This window comes from Chinchilla lanigera, unplaced genomic scaffold, assembly GCF_000276665.1.
Source record: "Chinchilla lanigera isolate Chin_1 unplaced genomic scaffold, ChiLan1.0 scaffold00030, whole genome shotgun sequence".
Taxonomy (NCBI): Eukaryota; Metazoa; Chordata; class Mammalia; order Rodentia; family Chinchillidae; genus Chinchilla; species Chinchilla lanigera.
The window spans coordinates 18,568,418-18,592,105 of NW_004955431.1; the positions used below are offsets into that span (position 1 = coordinate 18,568,418).

The window sequence follows — 23,688 nt, forward strand, 5'->3', positions numbered from 1 at the left end:
TGCCTATCCCTATTTTACAGATGAGGAAATAGAGGCCCAGAGAGGGTCAATGACTGGTCCAAAGAATCCATGTCAAGAGGGAAGTGGCAGAGCCCCTCGTCTGTGTTGAGACAGACTGCTGTGCTTGACATGCCTCTCTGTGGGCTCCTATGACCAAGGTGAGCAGGGAGAAGACCGTGGCTGCAGGAAAACAAACATAAAACACCTACATTCAGGCCTAACAGTCTGTTAGAAAGTGTCCCTAAGCTGGTACAACAAAGGTAGGCCTGTCCAGGGCACTGGGAGGATGCATTTCCTAAGTGTGGCGGAATCTTCTCATTAAAAAACCAGATTCCAAGGCCAGCTGTGTGGGACAGTTGTTCTGCTCATGGTGTGTAACCCAACACATGAAAAACTGTCACCCAAAGCACCCAGAGAATAGAGTGACCTGACCCATCTGACACTGCACCAGGATGAGCACAGAAGGCTCTGTATTTGGATTTATAAACTAGACATCCTAGGTAGATTTGTTCCAACTCCCAGAATAAAAACATACAACATGATAAACTAGCCCCATTGTCCTCCTGAATTAAAAGGATTAAGTGTCTTTTAGAGATTGCCGTCCTTTAGGACTAAGTATAGAAATGCACTGAATTTCACACTGTCATGCTAACAAAACTTCAGGGAAATAAAAGACAATATGTGGGAGGCCTATAGTTATGAACAGAAAGAGCAAAATTGCTTCCTTTTTACTTGAAATAAAGGGAAGATTACATGTCAGGGGAGTTAATCCAGATGACAAAGGTGAACAGCAAACTTTCCTGGGTCACTTCCTGTTGACACAGGAAGAAAAGCTTCTGGCTTGTTTTCTGGGAATCTCTTCAAGTCTGAAGGTCATTAGTACATAGGCCAGTGGAGGAAAAAAGAGATGCCTCTGTCACAGGAGTGATTTAGTGATTTGGCTTGCCTGAACATTCCCATTTTTGCTTTTTATTGTCGTGCAGATGCTAGGGAGACTGCAGCTTTGAATCTGGAAAACAGCAAATGGCTCCCGTGTGCTGATCCTTTGACCTGGCTCCCTGATCCGGTAACTACCCGCAGAATCCCCAGTCTATACCACTCACATTCTGAGCTACTGTTGTCACCACCAAGTCTGTGGAAACTCCTCACCCCTGAGGATTTCGGTCCTATCACCTTCCTTCTTTCTTTTTCATACTAATCATTAAGTAAAATTAACAGTTTACTCTCATCCTCAACCAAAATATGTGTTCTGTAGGTGTGAAGTTCAGATCTGCATCCTTCATCCCTGTGTCACAAATGTCCAGTGCATGGTAACCCTCCAGGGAATACTTGAAGAATATTAATGTTGTATGCACGAATAATTAGAAATAGCCACAAGTGTTTCAGATGCTTTTTTTAACATCATGTTTCTTTTCACATTGAGTTGGCTGCACCATCAAAAGTATCCTGATTATACAATGACCAACTATCACTTTCATAAAATGATGCTCCTTTGTTCATTTCATTCAACATAAGTTTATTGAGCTCCTGTCAAGTGTCAGAGGTCAATGCCAGAAATTCTATGGGGATGGAAACAGAAGCCTATCTTCAGGAGTCTCCAGTCTAACAGGGAGCAGCAGCAGAACAAATATGAATGGAATAGCAATACGGTAACATCATTATGACCCTGAAAAATGCTGTGAAGGATAAATACATATATGGCTTTTGAAGAAGAAATGTTTAAGCTGAGACCTAAAAGATGCATAAAGTAGGTGCAGTAACTGAATTGACTTTCCCAGCGGTGGTTAGGGTTAGTGCGAAGAACATAGTCAAGGTTGGAGTAAGGATTGGGAGGATGCATAAGGTTAGAGAGGAATGTCTGGGAAAAAGGGATCCCATATGTATGCATTACAGAAGTCAGTTGCATTTAGACTAGAAGGGAGTTCTTGCCGCCTAGGACCACCAGGGCAGATCTCCTTGAAAGAAGAGCATCTGTCTCCATTTTGGCTAAACCTGGTCCTGATTCCGTGTACTGATATGTACAGAGCTGGCTAGGATATTTCTTTATCCCCTCAACTGGCTTTAAGCAATGCAAATGGGTCTAGCCGAGGTGCTGATGTGTAGTGATGTGTTAAGTGCTATGCCTGCCTAGAGTTTCCAACTAGTAAGCACGAGCTAGGCCTAGTGATTCTGCACTGTCTGAGACTGAGGTTCGAGAAAGAATCGATGATGTCTCAGGGCATGAAGACTAGACCTCAGAGCTGAAGGACTGGCCCCAGAACACAAGATACTTCCTCAAATTGTGTTATGCAGATTACTTTCTGCATACCTCTCTGCATGTTGCAGAGGTGCTATCATGCATCTTCCCTAGCCCAGCTCACAGCACTCCCGTATTTCCCGCCATGCTCACAGTCGCTCACCCCCGACCTCTATCCTCTTCATGAATTAATAAAACCCAGGTTCAGCCCTGGGTCAAGGCCTTTGTTCCAGTTAGTCTTTGTTCTGATTGGACTTAGGACCCCTTTAGCTCCCCACCATTGTAGATATGTGTTTGTCTTTATTCTCTCCATGGGTTGCACTGGAAGTGGTAGACTGGAATTATTTATTGGAATTCCAATAACTTTTCCCTGGGATGACAAATGTGGACTCCTCTGGACCACGACGAGGCTGGTGGTGACAGATCTGTACAGTGGAGACAAACCAAGTGGAGTAAGGAAAGCAGACTGAAAGTTACCCAGGCAGTAAAGTGGTAGGATGTGGCTGGTCCACCCAGGCCCAGCTGGTAGCTGAAGCACTGACAGTGGCCTTCTATGGGACTCTCAGTGGGGTCCACCACATAGCAACGTGGCTTCCAGAGCTGGAAGCAGCCACTGAGCAGTCTTGAGGTAGAAATAAATATAGCTAGAAAAGAGACAAGGACAATTATAATACCAAAAATGCACTTTAAAAAAAACCCTGCAGCTGCAAGTCACAAAAATTTTTCATGGCTTTTGTCCCTTGTGGGAAGACCCCTAAACTAGACTCTGGGGATATATGCCTTTCACCTGTAAATTGGGCTCCCTTCTACCAACAACTGTCCTCAGAAAGTACGCTATTAAGAGGACAGCAATTCTCAGCTTCCGACACATATAAATGGTTTGCATTTTAAAATAGCTGAACCAAATAAGCAAAACTGGACCCTCAGATAGCCCATCCGGGGGATACCCCCAAGTTCCCAGAAATATACCCAGCTCCAAGCCACAAGGGCCTCTCTTCTCCCTCTTGAGGGCCCACATTCTGTTTCTCTGAGTGTGTGTGCTTAAACTTCTGCCCAATAAATCTCTTTATGCTCTTAGTGACATGTCCTGAAAGTTCTTTATCTGTGAAGGAAATCAGTGAACCTGCAACCTGTCTTATGGGTGGGGTGAGTCACTGCTCCTTGTCTCCACCTTGGGGAATCTTCTAGGACCCCCTGTCCAGTGCCAGATGAGGATGGCAGAGGAGGGGAGACATGGGCCGAGGCACAGGTAAACACATCACTCAGATGGTGGCCGCCGTTCAGGACCTGTGTCTAGGACTCAAGTCCGGAGAATTCCAGGCACCCGCGGTCCTGTGGGGTCCGGGGGTTTACAGGAGCTCAAGACCATGTTATTAAAGAGATCAGCTGTGTCCACAGGAACCCGTGCTTAGCAGGTAATTGTTGCTTCTATAGCCCTACCTGTGACCAGTGTAACTAAATGAAGAGCAATTGTCCTGAAATTTAAGCATCATGTTTTTTCCCTCCCATTGATCAAAGAAGGACTCCAGCGAAAGGAGGAAAATAATTAGAAAATAAAAACCTTACGTAATGAGATTTAAAAGAAAACTTTTGAAGCCAACAAGGAACTGTAGGCAACACTTCAAAGGGCCTAGAATCAATGTTTGTCAATAGCAGTTTTGCATCCTTTAATTTATCTTTCGTGAATATAAAGTGTGATGTTATTAGGAGCCCATCCATACTGTAATTCTGTTTGAGATTTGATGAATCCGAAATCTATCGACATTCTCTCCACGTGAGCAATGGCAGAAGCCTATGGCAGGTGCCTCTCCTTCCACCCTGCGGCCGACGTGCAGCATCAGCTCCTCCGCACCTTTACTTGGCCACACTCTTTGGCGACTTTCTTCTCAGAGGAGAAAACTACCCTATGACTCACCCGGCCCCAAAGTTACCATTTGTTTAATCAAGATAGTTGCTTTGCAAAGCATTAAACATTAAACAGTATTTGATGCCTAGTTAATAATTTGCATCCTCTTCATTTGGTTCTGACTCCTTAGAGACTGACACCCACCCCTCAAAGGCAGAGATAGCAACAACAAAAAATTACCATTGAAAGCAAACCAGGAGGCCTTGATGTTTGCCAGGATGTCTGAGCTCCGGGTTCTGCTGTTAATTGTTCTGATGGGAAAGTCTGTAGCCGGGGTAAGTGTTCTTTTCAAATACCTACGCGTGGAGACCCAGAGGTTATTAGGGAGATCACTGGGCTGGGCTGGGAGCAGGAGACACTTGAGTTATGAAAGACAAGTTGCCATGCTGAAACTTCCAGCGTACAAGCCACACATGGGCCTAGGTTTTGGGCTGCTGTTGCGCAGCCAGTTCCATGGTGATGCAAATCAGACTTGAGCCCTCAGGGAGCGCACTTCCCAATAAAAAACACTGGGTCAAGAAAATCCCCTAATCTATCGGTTGTGACCTGGCGTAGATCTCAGAGACCGCTCTGAGAAGACTTTGAAAGCCACAAACCCTCTCCCCAGAAAAATAGATCTACGTGCTGGCGCTGACATAGACACAACCAGTTTTCTAGCCATGTTGGGCCCACCCAAAGATCAGCTCTCTCATGCTTGGCCTTCCTGGGGAATCCTGCTGGCTGTAAATGACCTGACAAAGGATTTGCTTACCTGGATTATATTTAGGGAAAACCTTTTTCTCATTTTTTCACGGCCACAGTAGACTGGGTGCAGGAGAGGGGGTGGGCAGGAGCCCAAAGCGGGTTGTGGGGTCTTGAGTGGGAGACTGAAGATCTTTGAGATGAGTAGAGTGGGTTCCTTCTGTGTGCCCTTGAGGCCCAAGTGTCAGCTGGATCTGTGGGGACAGGGAAAAGAAGGTCTTCAGTAAAAACCACCCCTCCTGGCAGCCCCGTACCGGCTGTGGCGGAGGCCTGAGTGGGAGCCTGGGATGCAGGAACCCAATCTCAGCTTTGCCACACTGCAGCTGCGGAATGTCGGGCCAGTAACATGATCTCTCTGAGCCTCAGTGTCCTCGCCTGCAAACCAAGTGCTAATCTCTCACAGATTTGGGAAGGTCACGATTAGATGAGGTCACACATGCGGCTTTCAATAAATGTTAGCTCTGTCCCTTAAAATTTCCAGAATGAATACGACTTCTCTACAAAAAAAAAAAATCAGAGACTGCTCCCCTTTGCTGAGGGGATGGAGGAAGAAAGCGGGGTGAGAACTGACGCAGCAGTCATAACCTCTGTGTCTCGCGAAGTGCCTGTGTGTTTTGTTTCCCATTTCGTCCCATAGAGCATTTCCTGAAGGAAGCAGATTGAATTACAGGCTTTCTCATTAGCATGTTTTTAACATTTTTTTTTAATTTTAAAGGGAAAGGAACAATTTTACAAATTTACAAATACAAAGACATAAACAAAACAGCCCCCAAACAATAAAAATGATACAGAATTTCAAGCAAGGTGGTAGGAAATCAACGATGGTTGTTGTATTACATATTGTTATCTTTAAATTGGCTACTCAGATAATCAGATATAGGCATGTAAGATTGATTAAACATTAAACATTAACTGTTCCTTTCAATAAACCAATAGAAATTAGTAGTACAATTATCTTAGCTATCTTGTGTACATTTATACACATACTTTTTCCCTTCTTTATTTCTTTTACTTTTTCCCTCATCTCAGTTGCGGAATATTACTCAGCTATAAAGAAAGATAAACATGAGGCTTTTATAGGTAAATGGATACAACTAAAGACCATACTCATAAGTGAAATAAATCAGACTCACATGTGCAAACATCGTATTGTCTTCCTAGTGTAAGAACCTGAAAGAGTAAATAGAATCTGAAAGGTACAATAGATGTTGTGAAAGGGGAAGAAATTACTCAGAAGGAATCATTAACATGTTTTTAAGACAACAGCTCCTCCTCCTCTTTCAGTAAACTTCTGAGACACCTCTCTTAGCCACGTAGTAAGCTATCAAATGATTCACTTTGGGAAGGGTTTTCTTCTCAAATCGTGACTTGTGTATGTGTGGTGGTTTCGGCTACAGATTGTTATCAGGCCCCCTGCGTCACCTGATGGCATGTTGGCGGTCTGGGGCTGAGATGTAGCAGAAATCCCACAGGTCTAGAGAAAGACTGTGAAAATTATGGGAGGCCCGTGAGAGGTCCAGAGAAAATACCAGTCAGAAGGAATTAAGCCTAAAGTTTGCAGGCAAGGAGAAGGGTTGATGCAGTCCGTTTGAAGTTCACAAAAGGATAATGGTCCCACAAAATCCCTTTTTTGCAGGCCCCAGTGAATTTTTAGGGTTAGCGATGAAATTATAAGTCAATAATGGATAAAAGAGAAAATATGAGCGATAGCCTTCGGGCAATGAGCTTAGTCAATTCCGAAGAGAGGATTCGGGGCTTTGGAATGTTTTCTTACCCAGATGTGTGCCAGACAGGTGGTCGGGAAGGCAGCTCGCATTCCACAGGCCTGCACACAGGCATCCAGGGGAAAGTGGCCAAGTCGCTCAGATGCTTTGGAGAGTTTGGGACACCATCAGGAGACAGAAGCCACATAGCCAGATGCAGTTAAGCGCAATAACCAACTGCTATCACATAATGAGGAGTCCTGAGTGCTAGGCCGGGAGCTTTCTGTAGATCGGTTCATCTCCAGCAGGAACCTAAGCGGTACGTACTATTCCTATTCCCATGTGATAGAGGTGGAGCCGGATAACTTGGCCCCAAGTCATGTAGCTTGGAAGAAGTAAAGCTGAGCTTTAAACAATAGGCCTGGTGCCCCGGCTGAGCATGAGGTCTCACTGGTGTTTATCCCATCAAGGGTATGGTGTTCTGGTTGACACAGGAGGCTCAGGCCAGGGCCCCATTTTCTGGATGGAACGTTGCTAGCTCCACACGTCTCTGAAACTTGAAGACAGGCAGTTGCAGGACCTGTGATGGCTATCCATTGGCAAGACACCAGGTGGTATCCCATAAATTCAGATCACGCAGCAAATATTAACTGACTCCTTTCTGGGATCGTTCTTTAACTTAGATTTTTATCTAGCCTCCACTCCACTGATCAAAGAGAGATGGGTCTAATATCATTGCTGTGAACACCAGGGCTTCCTTCAGACATGTTTCTCTTCTGGTCTCCAGAGGTTTTCCCACATTGATCGGTCTCGACACCCATCTCCAGCACAGCTGTGTGTTGTTAGCCCTACTCTCCGAATTAGAAACCAGCCCAGAGATGCTAAATTAACTTTCTGGCCAGGACTGGAGCACCGATCTGTTCAACTCCTTGTCTGTCATAGGAGGCTACTATAGTGGTTCTTAGGGTGACTGAGGCATGCTGGGTAGCTGCAGTGGAATTTGACCTCTCCTAGGGTTAGAAGCCAAAAGGCAATGCTCGTTAGGCCTGTCCTGCTTATCTTGGCCCATCCCCAGAGAGGAGCGGAGACTGGCTTCCCCAAAGACTTCTCACAATTAAAATGCTTGTATGCTTAATCTCTAGGCCCTAGGAACCCTATAATCTTCCCAGGTATAAAGCTGCAAAAACAGTGTAGAGACCAGAGGCTGCAAGCACTGAGTACACTCTGCGCACAGCCTGGGCTCTCTTTGGCAGGTGGGTCAGCCTGCAGAGTGCTTTAGCTTTCTTTTAGTTGCCAGGCAGCATTTGGAAATCAGAACATTACACTCAAAGATACAGATCTCCAAGTGTTTTTAATTTTTTTAAAAAAAATCAGACGTTCTGGTCACACTGGGCTCCCATAATCTTGCACAGTACTCTGAGGCGAGGAGCCAGAGCTCTGTTATCAGAAGAAGTTTGAGTCTCTCAGATCCTGTGGTCCCATCATGCTTTGCGCCCTTCCCACTGTACTGCCGTGCATTGGCTCTCTGGTTCTGCCAAGCAGGGAGACACACAGAGACACAGAGAGACACAGCGCACCTGTCCGCTGTTTCTCAGAAGCGCTGTTTCTATGGAAGTATCAGAGTCAGTTCGGGATGGGCAAGTGACCTCTCAGCCTCTCACTCATTCAAGCACCAAAATCTACATGGGCCCCAGGACCCATTTAGGCCTTTGATGGGAAGATTTGAGCCAGCCACCACAAGGCTTCCAGACCACAGTGTCAGTCTCTTTCAGGCTGAGGAGAGGCAAGAGAGGTGTTTCTCTCCCTCTTGCTCCAATCTACAGAGTCTCCTGCAAAAGGGAGGGATCAGATTTAACTGGGACTTCTCATAAATTAAAAAAAAAAAAAAACTGATCCTAAGCACGAGTCCAACTCATTAGCTTTGGCAGTGTACACTGGTATTTAGGGAAATCGGGTCGCAGGAAACGGCCTGTGTACATAGGCACAGATATATTTATATTCTAAATTCATTAGGGTTTCCTAAATGCAAAAGCAATTCTGCTGTCACAGAGAAACAGCATGGCAGAATATTCGGCAGCCGGCATTTTAAATAAAACATGCTTTTTCTTCATAATTAATATAACAAGGTTTCTTGGCTTAGAGCTTGGCAAAGATCCCAGGGAAAATGGGAGGGGGTGCCGGTGTGACATGCCTGTGACCCGACAAGTTCCAGGAGACTTTGTGCCCCGCTCGTTCTCGTGCCTCTGCCCCTCCCCCAGGCTGCACTCAGGGATTTGCAAAAAAAGAAAGAAAATTCCAAGCTCACTGACAAGAACAGCTAATAATAGTAATAATAGCAGCAACCGTTTGTTAAGTTTACCACATGCTTCATGTTTAATTTTCTCCTTTGAGCTTTCCAACAACCTGAGGTGGGTACCACTGTCACCCTCATTTCACATATAAAAAGCTAAACTACAGAGCAGTTAAATAATCTGCCCAAGTACCACCCAGTCAAACCCGTCTGCCCCGTACCAGCTTCCCTGCATGTAATTACCGTGGTTAGAGCATTATGTCAGGACCAGCCCCAAAACAGCCCAACTATCCAGTGTGGAGCAGAGGTGTCAGGCTGAGTGGTGGCCTCAGGCTCCAGCTTCCAGCAGCAGATGAAGTTGATCCCACTAAAGATCCTGCTTCACCCCTAAAGCTCTACTTCCAGGCAGTAGAAGGTTAAGTCTTGCCAGGTGCTTCTAAAACCTAAGCCATGAGTGACTCCATCTTCAGAAAATTTGCCACAGCCCAAACTACTTTCTTAATATTTCTGTTAAACAGAATCACCTTGTCTCTACCTACACTGATTTATTTTTAAGGGAATTGTCTCCCCTATCAATGAAGAATCAAAGAAAGCAAAGTGGTGTCACTCAATTCTAGCTGCCTGATGGCCTCAGGCTGACACTCTGAGCCTGAAGATGACTTGTTGCTAGAGGGGAGATCAGCAAGTTGTGGAGGATGGAGATGAACTGGCGCCACCCTGTGGTGGGATTGAGAGGACGCAAGTGAGCTTGAGAAGGGAATGACTCTCACACCGTTGATGCTATTTCACGCTCTGGCCACGCTCCTATAGGAGCTCAGTGTCACAGTGGTCCACCCACCACAGCACAAGAAGCAGAGAAGTGTGGGGAGCTTCCATGTGGAGTTGGTTCCCAGCAGGGGCCACGCACCTTGCTGAAGCCCTGGGCCATTTGCTGAGGCAGCCTGGCCAAGGTTAATGTGGGGCTCATGCCCATGTGCTAGCCCCAGACCTGGCCCAGTCTTTTGCTTTGTCCATTCACTGGCCTTTTCAAAGGGTTTCTCGGTGCATTATCACATCCAAAAATGAGGATTTGTGTCTCTCCCCTCTTGGTCCTAGATGAGCTCGCTTTCTGACCTTCAACCCCAGCCTCCTCCCACCCAAATCTGTAGGACCCGAGTACCTGGGATGACCCATTTGCGCAGCTCTTTCTCCAAGTGTTGGGCCAAAGAGGGAGCCACTGCAAATGCTGTGCACTCCTGAGCAGTCAAACACTCTCCAATCAAACACCCCGTATGCTCAGGTCCCTACCCAGCCTGGGTACGGAAGTTCTGATTTGTGTAACTGAGGAAACGGAGGCATGGGGCAACGATAAGCCAGTCTCCTTGGCCAGGAACTTCATGCCTCAGAGACCTTGGTGTAATTCGGGTGTGGCCAAGGCCAAGGTCACCTGGCACTGGCTGAAAATGCACATTCTGGGCCAGCCAGCCCCACGGAAGCTCCACTGCGCAGCTGGCCCAGGGCTCTGTATTGTTACTACGGCCTCCCCACGATCCCTCTGCACACTGCAGTTTGAGAACTACTGTCTTAAAGTGAAATTTCTGGGGTACACAGAAGAGTTCCTCCCTGCCTGCCCCCCACTCTTGTCCTATGTTTCCATGCCACTGCCACAGGAAGCTGCAGCCAGCTCCTGGAGGACTGCGCAGGGGCCTGAGTGGGCCAACCCTGCACTTTGGAGCAGGACAGCCGCACAGAGTCCCTCTGAGCCAGGCACGAGTGCTTAGTGTCAGAGCCGGGAGACCTGGGCTCCAGTGTCTCCCCGCCCTGTGTGCTCAGGTCCCTACACAAGCCACTTCACCGGGCCTCCCCTTCCTCCTTTGAGGATGAAGGCTCTCCAGTCAGTTCCTCTCTATGAACAGCTCCACCCAGGCACCCAATCAGAGAATCACCTCCAGAGACCATAGCCCGTGCCTTCTCCCGTGGCGTACAGACTTCGCTACTACAGCTTTCCCTCCTCCCCTGAGCCCCAGGTTAAAGCACAGCCGCAGAACACGGCAATCCTGGGGCAGTCGAGCACCTTGAGTGCTAAAACGAGAAGGGCAAGATTCCTCACGAGTGAAAACGACAGTGAGCCAGGTGTCATGGTGCGTGCCTATGATCTCAGCACTCTGGGAAGCTGAGGCGGGGGGCTGGCAAGTTTGAGCCCAGTCTGGACAACTTAGCAACTTAGTGAGACCCTGTCTGAAAATTTTCAAAAATATATATGAGAAAAAGGATGGAGATATAGCTTAGTACAATAACCCTAGCACTATATAAAACAACTCAGTGTGGACTGGTATCTATTATGTTGGATATATATATGTATATATGGAGAAAGAGAGAGAGAGGAAATAAAATTGTATAGTGCTGATGGTCCCAACAGGAGCAGAACAGCAGGATTTCATGGGGTGACCTGACACTGGTTCTTTTTATTCTTTTTGCGGGGGGGGGGGGTATCAGGAATCAAACTCAGGACCCTGCACTTGCCAAGCAGGCACTGTGCCACTCAGCCATATCTCTAGCCCTGCACACTGGTTATTACTGTCCTCTGCCACCTCTCCTGTTCACTCCGCCCTGGAGCTATGCCCACTGTGGGACTGGCCCTGCTGAACTGTGTGCACTCACCCTGTCCACGCCTCCCAGCCCTGCAGCTGCAGGGAAGCTTGGCCATAGCACACAGCTCTCTGCCGCCCACTGCCCTTGGGCATGATATAATCATTCCCTGGTGGCAGGCAACATCTCCCAAGTACCTGAATGCCCATGGAAGAAAGATGGCTGGGGTAAAAGTCCCAACCTTTTATCTACCAGGAGAAAGATTTCTCTGCTCTTGGTTCATCTGCGTTGACCCTCTAGCCTGATGGACAGATCTAGCCCCACATTCCCTGCACTGTCTCCCAATCGTCTGAGAACATTTTCTGCCAGCTATATGTAATTCTTGAGCACATCAACTCAGACTTCCAGCCTCAACCGTTTTGTTTTGTTTGCCAGAAAGTTTAGGAGTAAGGCAGAGGAAGAACCTGAGTTGAAAAAAATCACCAGATAAGAGATAGGACAAAATCAATCAGACCCAATAACCCCTGGCCCCCAGGAAAGTTATACAGTAAATCATTAAGGCTCAGATCTGTCCCTCCCTTTCTTACTGACCATTTACGAGAAGACACCAGACCTGAGCTAAGCTCAGTGTGGCTGGGGGGAGTCTAACATGGTCAAGGGCCTGCTCCGGCTCTTGGGAAGGTCAACGCTCTACGCTGTGGATCTATCAATGAAGCTCAAGCACGGGGTGGAAGGAGCACCAAGTGGGTCCAGAGTGGTCTTTCTAAACTCATGGCAAAGCACCACCTTTCCATGTGTGAGAATCACCCATGCCCAGTCTCTGGAAGGAGCTGGTCATTTGGGATCACATGCGGTGTGCGTGCGGGTGGTTGGAGAAGCAGACAGCACCTCGTGTGCCCTTTGATCTCGGCGGAGACCGTCATCAAGATGTGGACTGGCAGGGCTCGAATGACCTTCTCTATGGCCAGGCAGGCCGAAGCCGGTGTGGGCAGGCTTCACATAGAGCTGTCTAAGAACAGGGGCCCTGATATCTCAGCCTCACTTAACACGGGCTTCTTTCAGGGTTAGAAGTTCTTCGGTCTCTTTCTCCTCCATCCTTTTGCTGCACTGTGCACGGGGCATGGCTCCCTCATTCCTGAGAGAAAGCCTGACTAGAACAAGGGCCCTGACAGAAGACTGACTCTAGTATAGTCCTGCTCCAGCACTGATTAGCTCTGTTTCTGTGGACAACTTCATCTCTGCAAGCCTCAGTTTTCTCACCCCTAAAATGGACATAATTACAGCACCTAACTTACCAAGCATGGTGTGTAATAAACAAGACTAAACTCACGTAAAACACTTCGCACAGTCCCCGGCTCACGGTTAGCTCTTAATGAATGTGAGCCCATCATTCTCATCCCTTCTCCTTACTTCTCCTCCTCTGGATTGCAAGTTTCAGGAGTGAGAGTTTTTCTGTCATCTTGCTGCCCCTGTGGAAAAGTGGAACAGAATGATAACGAGAAAGGGGGCAGACTGTCCACCCTCCCACCCGCGCCGTCGTCCAGGCCTTGCCCACAGGGCCCCTATATACCCAGCCTCCACCTCGCACCACAGCGTCTCTGTGGCTCCCACGTGACCAGACCGTGCCTGTCTAGGGCTCGCTGGGAGCCAGGAGTCCGCCGGGTCGGCTTCACCTGGAAGTTCCAGCTTCTTGGGTTTGGTTACCCTCCAGCACCCTCGCCTGCGAAGGGCACGTATGCCACCTGCTGGCCATGGGGAGCACGACACCTGGCCACTCCGGCTCCAGCTAGAGCTGAGACTCGTCTCTGGCCTGGGGCGCAGGTCCGGCAGGAAGGACGTACCCCAGAGTCCTCTCTCCTGCCCTGGCCCTCTACTCAGCTCCAATACAAAAATTCAGGGAGAGAGGGCTGGCCCTGGCATACACACCCAGTATCCATGGCTGTTGCTCCCTGTTCAAGCGCCCAGGCCCAGGGTACCTGGCCCCCTGAGACCTGAATATTCCTTTTCAGCAAACCCCCCTACTATTCACCCCTTCCCATGCCCTAAGCCAAATACCTGTCTCTTGTCTGTTCCCTGTAGAAACAGAGCAGTCCCATGTGCAATTCCCAAACACCCAGTACTGGAATAAAAAAAGTAAGGGCATTTTCCTTTACCGTTATGATCCCATTCTCCACTCTCAAAAAACTGAACATTGACACAGTAGTACTACTGAATGAAAGTTTGTGTTTCAATCTCTCAATTATCCCAACAGTCCCCTTTATATCTTTTTTTAAAAAAAATCCAGGATCCAATCAAAGATGCATTGATTTGTTGTATCTCTCAGTAAAGCGCAGTCCTCCAAGTTCTCTGTCTTTTATGACATTAACATTTTTGTAGAGTTAGGTTAAGTGTTTTGTTAAATGACAGTTTGGATCGCCCAGTCCAGATGCATGATGTGACACATAAGTAGACATTTTTTTTTTTTAGACAGGGTTTCACGGTGCAGGTCAGGCTGGCCTTGAACTCATTATGTAGCTCAGGCTGGGCTCAAACTCATGGCAATCCTCTTGCCTCAGCCTCCCAATTCCTGGAATTACAGACATGCCACCCCACCCAACCCAGAACAAGTAGTTCTAAAATATACATTTCTTTTTGTCAACAGTGCTGTTTGTGATGTTGTGTGCTCAGTACATCATACCAGGTGCATTTTTCTATTTTTCTTTCTAATTTATCATCTGCTTACTTTCTCAAACTGCTTAAGGAGTCCCACGGTAAAATAGAAAATTAAAAATTCCACCAAAGATAGAGAAACAAACATACTAAACTGCATGATTTATGTGGGTACCGTGAAAATTCATTGCATAAAGTTCAGATGTCTACAGCCAAGACCCAAAGGAAAAACTATCAAGTGATAAAACTGTCACGTTCTACATTAGAGTTCAGAAAGCTTTGTCTGAAGAGTGCCAGATAGTACATTTTTTGAGAAACATTTTCTCTGTCACAACTATTCTGCTATTGTAACACAAAAGTAGCTATAGAAAATATAAACAGTGCTCACTTCAGCAGCACATATACTAAATATATATATATAAACAAACAAGCATGACTGTTTTCCAATAAAACTTTATTTATAAAAACACACCTGGCAGGCTTTAACAAGGGCCTTAACATGCTGATCTATGCTGTAAATGAAGGAACATATTCCAGTTATTAGATAAACAAAACTTTCTTTTCCTGCCAAGTGCTGTATGCTAAAAGGAGCTATTCATGTCATTATTTATTTATTCAGCAAAAACTTTTTGGGCGATGCCCTGTCCTGAGTACTGTGCTAAGTAAGCGTTGGGTTATTTATTCGTCAATGATGAACCAGACAATCTCCCTTAGGACAGGGTCTGACGTGAGCGATAGAGGACGTGACGATAAATATAGAACAGTATACTGTAATAAGGACCATGAAGGGAATGAGCAGGTACAGAAACCAAATAATGGGATTTGGGGGAGGGGGCTGTACTGATAGGGCATTTAGAAAAGGCCTGAGAAAGCCTTAAGACAGTGACATTTAAACTGAGACATAGTGAAAGTCGTGAAAAAGTCCCAGGCAGAGGGCACAGTCAGTGCAAAGGGCCTGGGGAGAGAGGGCACTTAGCTGGCGCCATTTTGAAGCCAGATATGACTGGAGCTTAGTACAGAAGACTGGAGTGGTGGAATTATGGGAGGAGCTTTGTAGGTCATGACAGGTATTTGTATTTTATTCCAAGAACATTGGGAAGTCTCTAGAGAGATGTAAGCATTCATTTCTTTCCAATGTACGGGAAGGTTATCACCCCTCAAAAATCACTGCAACTTGAGCATACACCCCAATCTTACCACAGCTATGTGACATCTGGGTCTACATTTTCTCTTCCCGAGTACGGCTAAGAGCGTTGTTGGAAGAATGTCAGACACCAGCGCACAGTCAGGCAGAGAGTGGTGTGACCACCCCTACTGATAAGGACAGCAGTCCTGGGGCCGCTTGTCTCCTGGTGCGACAAGCAGTTCGAGTCCTGCAAGCACCCCTTGCCCTGCACCCTGGATGTGGTCCTCTGTGGCTCACAGCTGCTCAGGCCCTGCCTGACTCAGTGTGTTCCGCTCTGTGTCACTTTGTTTTTCAGTTCTTCTTGAAGCCGTTTCCCGATGACCTGGACCCCGGTGAGTGTGCTGATCACCCCAGGGCTTCTCACCCACCACACACTGGTTCCGGGGTGGAGGAAGGTCGCAAGCAGGGAAGTATTGGAGGGACCTCAGAGTTGAACTGGTTCAGAAATACCACAGCCCCTTTGGGAGCATGTGCTCGGAAACATCACATTCACTCAACACTTTGCATGATTCCCTCATGGCCAGTCTCAGGACCCCAACAGGAAAATGCTGCTGTAGTTAAGTTCCTCGATTTTAGAGCCGGACACGGGACCGCAAAGAGGAGCAGCAACTTGCTCTGGTGGCACAGCCCACTAGTGGCTGAGAGAAGGTGAAGAGGGAAAGCAAGGGTGTCACTGGGCCATGGGCAGCTCTCTGCAGGCCTGAGGTACACGCACAGACCCCGCGGGGAGCCCAGACTTGTGGCAAGCAGCCCAGGAATGACCGGGCCTGAGACGGCTCACACTAGCACCCCGACCATTGCCTCTGTCTGAGGCTCAAGGTGTCCCCCACCCAACAGGGGTCCCAGGCTCTCCTGGCTGCTTGGAGTTCCAGGGGAGAATCTCTCCACTGCTCCATTTGGCCAAAGGCTGAATCCCCCAGGGCAGGGCCCTGGGCTGCTCACCGCAGAGGACCAGAGGCTGGCACAGGGAGGCTCTGCCTGTGTCTCCACTCCCTTCGGGGATTTACTTGGAGCAAAGATGGCGGTGACTGGGCCAAGTGCAGTCGGCAGTCAGTGCTCCCAGCTGCTAAGGTGTGGATGGCAGAGAATGATAGAGGCTCGGAGTGCACCAGGCCAAGTCTTTGTCCCACCCCCTATGCTCAGGGAATGCAACAGAAATACCCAGAGGCACGGCCTGTGCGTTTCTGAGAGAAACTGCGCCTTTCTCTAAGGGGAATGAGAGTATTCAACAATATTCAGTTAGCTTCCAGAAGGGCCAGATTCAGAGGGTCGCCCTTGCTGGTGGCCACAGCCCTCCTGCGGTGGCTCCAGGGAGGGGCGCTGGCCAGGCGCTGCCAGGGCTGCGTGTCCCTCAGATCACTGGGACACCACTCTTTGGGCCTGAGCGTCAGAGACAGGGCTGCAGAAGCTGTGGGGCCACACAGGAGGAGACAGGGTCAGCAGGACTCAAGGGGCCTTGCTTTTTTCCAGTGCTTGGAAAGTAGACTTTCCCCTCATCTGCAAGGTAGCTTTGTGGGAATTACCTCAAAACACTCTGCTGCCATCTTCCAGAAAGCTGGGAAACACGTCTGCCATGAGTTTATGACACACTGTTCAGTGAACAGTTTGAACAACTGGAAGGCAGAGATCACAGACAAGGGAGTGTACTCCTTCCATGTGTCCATAAGGTTTGTAGCTTTAATTCAGTATATTAAAAACAAAAGGGTCAAATGTGAGTGAGCTGTTGGGCTCTGCAGAGGTAATAAGTTCCCCATCACCAGAGATAGTTAAGTGCAGGTTGAAAAATAGCCTAAAAGGAGAGCATGGAGAGTCCTGGATTTAGTATCCTGAGAATCTAGGCTCTAAATAAAACTCTACTAATAGCTCCTGAGGATTTGGTGAACAAGTGAAGGGCTCAGGAGCAGGCCTCTGCTGGGCCCCAGAGTCCATCTGGAGGTGTTCTGTTAGCCTCCGGCCGTGGGGCAGGTGAGCTGGAGTGGCTGGGCCTCCCCGTGCAGGGTAGGTTAGGTTCTAAGAGCATCAGAGGCGGGCACCTGATTTAATTGCATGCCGGGGTTGTGCTTTGATGGAATTTGCCAGATCGCTGCTGGCTTCAGACAACAGCACAGCGCGGAGACACCGTGCCCGTGCACTCATGCCCGCAGGCAAGCTGTTGCTTCGGTTGGTCTTGCTGGAGACAGTGCACGGTGAGGGCCTGGCTGGAGCAGAAGGTACCTGGTCCATGGTCCCCTGTGGGTGGTGGCAGGGGAGGTGGCCATCAAACAGCGCAGACCCCGCCTGTCTCCCCAAAGCAGGCGACGCACAGCCAGCAGGCCCGCGGAAATGCCTCTTCAAAGCTGGCTTGGCACTGCCCAGCACCACGGGCTGAGCCCATCCATCAGCTGTCCCGCTCCCTGCCAGCGAGGCTCTCTGCTGGCCTCACTCCGTCAGCCAGATTGGAAGCGTCAAACGCAGTCCGACAGGGCTGGGGCCTGGGAGAGCCCCTCGGAGGAGCTGTCTGTGCCACGGTGATGGATGACGCCAACAGGGACGACATTCCGGAGATGTTCATTCCGTTCCACACATCTGGCAAGCTCTTTAATTGGAGCAGCTGTGAAGTTCCCATTGCAGGAACTCTGAGGTTTTGTGGAGAGACCCTAAACATGGACCGTAGTGATCCCGGTCAGGGGACTGGGAGGTTGTACTCAAGAAGTTTTCTTGATCTGTGTAACTTCCTGAAAGCAAAAACCCATGGAGTTTCTGAAACACAAAAGCCACCAAAGGCTCCCGGCTCATAAAAAGACAGACAAGCTTTGGAGTTAGGTAAACCTGGTTTAAGACACTACACTCTTTTGCCCTGGTATTTATTGATCTGTAGAGCAGGTACAATGATACAGATGCCAGGGCCTTGTTTCAAAGTTAAATATGATTGTGTTCAACCATATTGACTTTATCTAATGTCTAACACATAAAAATATTCAATAGGAAACAATGATTGTTTGAGTTAACTCAGGATACTCTCAACATTCTTCCCCCAGAATTTCTAGAAAAAGACCTTGGTAGACAAATCCACATGGATTTCTTTTTCCTTTTCTCCTAAAAGGAAATGCTTCAGACAGCCACCCATTTCTTCCACAAAGCTCTTCCTTTTGTACGCCCCAGAGAAGATCTCAAATAATCTGAACTCAAACCCAAAGTGGTTTTCTACAATGGACCCATGGAACCAGATATTATTCCAGGCAACAAGTCCTTTCTCTAGGAGAGGATTTGGACAAGTTCATAGATTCCTATGGAGCTTGCAAGGAATTTTCTTCACTAAATACTTATGAGCCAAATCTCACATAGCTTCTTTCCCAAATTCCACACTGGGTCTTCTTCCAGCAGAATCCATCATTGTAGACAGGGCTATGTGCCAACCAATCAGAAAGCAGGGAGGCTTGGCCACAGAGGGGAAAAAAATCCATCTGTCAAACACAACAGCTGACCTATGCTGAGCACTATGGGATAGAATCCAGTAGTTCTTGCTCTTAAGAAGCTAACTATCCAGTAGAGGAGAGGAATCAGATAAACCAAGCTATTTCTCAGAGAGAGGCGCCATCTGAGACAAAGCCACTAACCAAAACTCTGCAGCCAACTAGACCAATAGAAAATACTCCTATATCTAAGATGCTTAGCCCACCTGCAACCTAGTATTAATCAACCCCTGGGCAAATGCTGGTACTATTGCATAACACACTACCCCAAACTCTGTGGCCCCAGCCATTAACCATGCATTTAGATATGAATTCTTTGAATCAGCAATTTGGTTGGGTTCAGTTAGGCAGTTCTTCTGGTATGGAGCAGGTTCTGCTGATCAGAGCTGCATCTCCTCATGCGTCAGCAGCCAGCAGGTGATTTGGCTGGACTCTCAATTTACTGATCATCACTAAGCTTCTTCATATGTATGAGGCCTAAGCTGGGACCACTGGGCCTGCTGCTGCCTCACATATCTTCTTATGGTCTTGCAAAATAGACCACACTGCTCATATGGCAGTCATATGGGAGAGAGGGAACCTGGAGGGAAAGGAGGAGGTGAAGGAAGGAAAGGAGCAGAAGGAGAAGGAGGAGGAAAGAGGAAGGGGAGAGGAGAGGGAGGAGAGACTTCCCAAAGCCAGGCATGGAGCTGGAACATCTTCACAAATGCATTAGTCCCAAGGATGACCTAGGGGGCTGGGGATTTGGCTCAGCAGCAGTGCCTGCCTTGCAAGTGCAAGATCCTGAGTTCGATTCCTGATACCAGAAAAAAACCAAGACTGATCTAGACACAATGGGTGGGAAATTGAGCTGCCAAGTTGCATAAATTCCGAGAGAGGTGGAGAACTGAGGCACTTCTGTCGTCAGATTGGCTCAAGCCAACCCAGAGTCTCCATATAGAATGTGAGGTTTCTAGACCTGGACTTGGCTGCATCTGGCTTCCCTACCTCTTCACTACCCTTTACTCTTTCTCTTTGGCTGGCTTTCTTCCCTCAATCAACTCAGCCTGGAAGTTGCTTTGAAGACAACCCCACATCCCACTCTTACTTGTGTAACTGTGTAACTCTCCACTGTCCCCAATATCTCTGGCACCTGGCATCACACTCAGCCAATTGTAAATGCACAAGTTTCTTATATATATAATAACATTCAGTGCCAGTGTAATGGAAAAAAATAATCTTTAAATGTGGAGGTGGAGCAGCCCTCCCAGATGACCCTTTCCACACTGCACCTCCAGCGTACCCTGAAGCCACTCAAATGTAAAGGACCTTGGTGTCGTTCTTTTATGGCCTTCCACAGCTGGACGGCTTCTGCCCCAGGGATCGGAGGCCACTGAACTTTTGCTGGGTTCCACCAAGGTTTTTGGATCCTAGTGGATAGAAAGGAGTTACTGTCTAGCTTAGCAAGAATATGATTCAGAGTCTATATGTTTTATTCCCATTCAGCTTGTGTCAGTCAACTTTCTCATTGCTGAGACACAATACCTGACACCCATAACTTAAAGGAGGAGAGGTCTAATTTTATTCATGGTTTCTGAGGTTTCAGTCCATGGTCAGCTGGCACCAAGGCAGAAACTTCATGGCAGGTGGGTGTGGTAGAGCAAAGCTGCTTAGTTCATGGAGGCTGGGAAAGCAGAGCAGAGGAACAGTGCCAGAGAGGAATGGGGTAAGGGACCATGTGTAGTACCCAAGGCCACAGTTCCATGACCCACTTGAACATCCCTTGGGGCAGGCTTTATTATTGTGCTAGATGTTGCTTAATCCAGTGAAGCTCTCATATCAGGATGAATGGTCACACTGCTTGACTGAAAGATGAACAGACCTTGTAAGTAAAGATTCAAGTCTAAATCCTCCAACAGACATTTCATCCATCTCCCATCACCTGGAAAAGTTACACCATCCCAACTATGTAAGAATTTATGCCCTTCCATTTCTTGGCGCTGGGGAAGGTGTTCTTAGTGATATAGCCAAGACTGAACAGTCTGACTCTCACCTCTGGGAGTGATGGGAGAAATTACAGGAGCAAAGTGAAGGTTGCTTATCTGTAAACACCTGTTGGAAAAACAAAAATAATTTTTCCAAAGGAAAAAAGGAAAGAAATGATGTGATCACGTCATTGTCTCTTCCAGATGAAACCTTTCATGTATACAAACTCAGAATGACATTTTTTCCTCCCTTTCGCACTCTCTGTCTCTGCTTTATTGTGCTAGATGGAAGGAAACTTTATTTGCTCCAGGAAGACAATGGCCTTACCTTCAACCTAGATCCTCGTCCTTGGAAAGGTGGCCTCCTCTGGGAACATTTTCATAGTGAGGAAAAGCAGCTCAGAGAAATAATGAGCAGGCAAAGGGAGTCTTGACTTGACACTGTGATAAATGAGGCGAAGCCTTGCCAAGGAACCAGAGTTGGCATATTCAAAAAAGAAATAAAAAGAGAGTTCCATTTTAATGGAAATATAAAACAGCCATTGTGCAAAAGTTGATTTTTCAAAAGCCAAAGAGATAAAGACTATAACAGAATGACTGAGGGATGAGTGAGATAATGTGGTTGATAATCAGGCTCAGGTAGAGTGTGGCCTCCACCCCGTCAGCCTGCTCTGTCAGAACCCTTTTCAAGTCTGCTCTCTGCTTTCCTGCCCTGCCTCATTATCATATGCATCTCTGGACAGCTTCCTCCAGCTTCAGCGTGCCAACCTGCTGCACTCCCATCCCTGGAAAGAGCAAAATTAACCTAACTTTCTTCAAACTCCAAACTTCTCTCCACAAGCCATGGAGCTATCAGCATCTTCCCAGGCTCCAGACAACAAAGCGCTTGAACCCGGGTTTACATTTACCTGTTTTTTCCAAAGTCAAGACTAGTAAGGGGCTTGCAGTTGCGGTCGACTCCACACACTGCCTTCTCTTTCAGTAGGCCAGATCCTGGCTCTCAAGGTTGTACTTGAGTGGCTGCTAATTAGTAAGCTGGATATTCAATAAGCATGGTTGGACGCTCTTTTCCAAGGTAAGTGTGAGTGAATCCGAGCCAATGTAAGATGACAGTGCAAGCACTTGAGCATTGGCATTGAACTAGTGAAATTTAGTGGTTATGTGGAGATCAACCGCCTTAGTCTAAACCCTGGTATGTATCATCCATGTGACCTCAGGCCAAGCACTTAACCTACCCACCTCCAGGCAGATAATACACTTCCTAGATTCCTACGAGGGTGAAATGAAATGGTGCATGGAAATGTGTACCAGAGGGCCTGCTACAGAGAAAAGGCTCAATAAATTAAACTTGGGAGAAGTTTGATGCCATGACCAAAAGGAAAGTGACAGGTTTCTTTCACTTCATTAAACTAAGACGATGAACAAGGTCTCATTAAGAAATAGTATTCACAGAACCTCCCAGTGAAGTACTCAAGTGCCACATGGTCTGACCCTGGAAGACCCCATGTAGGACTGTGGAGACCTTCTGGACCCCAGTCCTCTTCCTCCTGTACAAAGATGCAAAAACCAAGGCACCAAGAATGTCATTTGTTTTCCAAGGTCACAGTCGGTAGAATGTTGGGCCTTGACTTCTCAGTCAAGCGCTCTTGAGTCTGCCTAATGCCAACATTGCCTTGTTAGGTCATAGCACCCTCTGAATGAAGTCACACGGCCTGAACCTTCCTATCCATCCCCATCAGTGTGAAGAGCTGGAAAGACATGATCCCTGCTTAAGGACTTTGAGTTCTTGGAGAAAAGTTCAGCTAAATAAAATGCTACCTTATTTAAGTATAATGATAAGAGTTTCATCTGTTCTGTTCCCACCACACAGATTGGACCCCTGACTTGTATGACTACAGCTATGAGAAAGACAACCAGGACAAGAACACCAATTCTTCACTGGCCTACTCTGAGAATCCTGACTGGTATTATGCAGGTGATGGTGAGTGCTACATCCATTCACAGGAGGGCAACATGCTCAGGGGAGTTTACGTGTAGCCATATAGAAGGGCTTCTCTCTCCTCCCATCCCCTCCCCTCCCCTCCCATCCTACTCCCTCCCCTCCCCTCTCCTCACTCTTCTCCTGTCCTCTCCTCTCTTCTCTTCTCCTCTCCTCTCCTCTCCTCTCTGACCAGCACCAAAAAGAGGTATTGAAAAAAAATTGTTCAGAGTGGTTGTCTTTCAGTTAGAAACACATATCACGAGAACTGCAAGGTTTTTGGAGACCATGTACCCCACCCTCAAATGACAGACAAAGTAAGCCAGGCCAGGCGAGTAGCTGATATGGCCAAGGTCATGTAGAAAGTTAACACCTCACTATGCAGAACCCCCTGACACTGAGAATGGTTGTCATGTTCAAAGCCGTTTCCATCACTTTGATCTCAGATTAGGATCTAATTATGCAGAAGAATCTAAGTTAGCACTGAGCATCGGGCTGTAGCAATTACAAGTTGAATTTAAGACTTTTCTTCCCTTCCATCTTTGCTCTGTTTTTCTTTCTCTTTTCACTCTTCAGAAACTTTTCGCGGTTGTTAGGATGCATGAATGTGTGTGTGTGTGTGTGTGTGTGTGTGTGTGTGTGTGTGTGTGTATGCAGTGTGCAGTCACATGCATATGCTTTGACCACGCATGTTTCTGTGTTGTGGCTTCTTAACCAGAGCAGTGGAACAGAAAGGAAAACAAGAAGCTGGGTCCGAGCAAAACCTGTGTACCTAATTCAGGAGAAAGCATGGAAAGTGCTCGGCAGCTGGAATAAAAGCTGTGTAACTGTGCGAAGTGGCCTGGAAGGCAGGGCCAAGATACAGGGCATCAGGGAAACATCAGAAGGGACCATCAAAACAAGAGCCAGGCCCAGGGATCCTAGTTCCTGAACCAAAGAACAATGTGTGTGAACAGAAGGATAAAGAATTCCCCAAGGGAAGATCCATTCAGACAACCATGAAAAGCCAAAGGCA

At 47.5% G+C, this 23,688-nt stretch overlaps 1 protein-coding gene and 1 long non-coding RNA gene across 2 annotated transcripts in view; one reads left to right on the forward strand and one right to left on the reverse strand.

The window, feature by feature from the left end:
* The first annotated feature begins 4,272 nt into the window (after positions 1–4,272).
* Positions 4,273–23,688, forward strand: part of Habp2 (hyaluronan binding protein 2) — a 31,710-nt gene continuing 12,294 nt past the window's right edge. The window contains exons 1-3 of the mRNA XM_005387787.1: positions 4,273–4,417; positions 15,575–15,611; positions 22,566–22,676. Of these exons, the coding sequence (XP_005387844.1) occupies positions 4,349–4,417; positions 15,575–15,611; positions 22,566–22,676 (217 nt within the window). The 5' untranslated portion in view covers positions 4,273–4,348. The remainder of the gene's footprint in view (positions 4,418–15,574; positions 15,612–22,565; positions 22,677–23,688) is intronic.
* On the reverse strand, positions 4,351–6,959 carry LOC102007261. Its single transcript, XR_261488.1, has 3 exons — positions 6,658–6,959; positions 4,894–5,077; positions 4,351–4,438 (listed from the first exon to the last, which is right to left on the reverse strand). It is a non-coding gene; the product is annotated as an uncharacterized LOC102007261 (long non-coding RNA).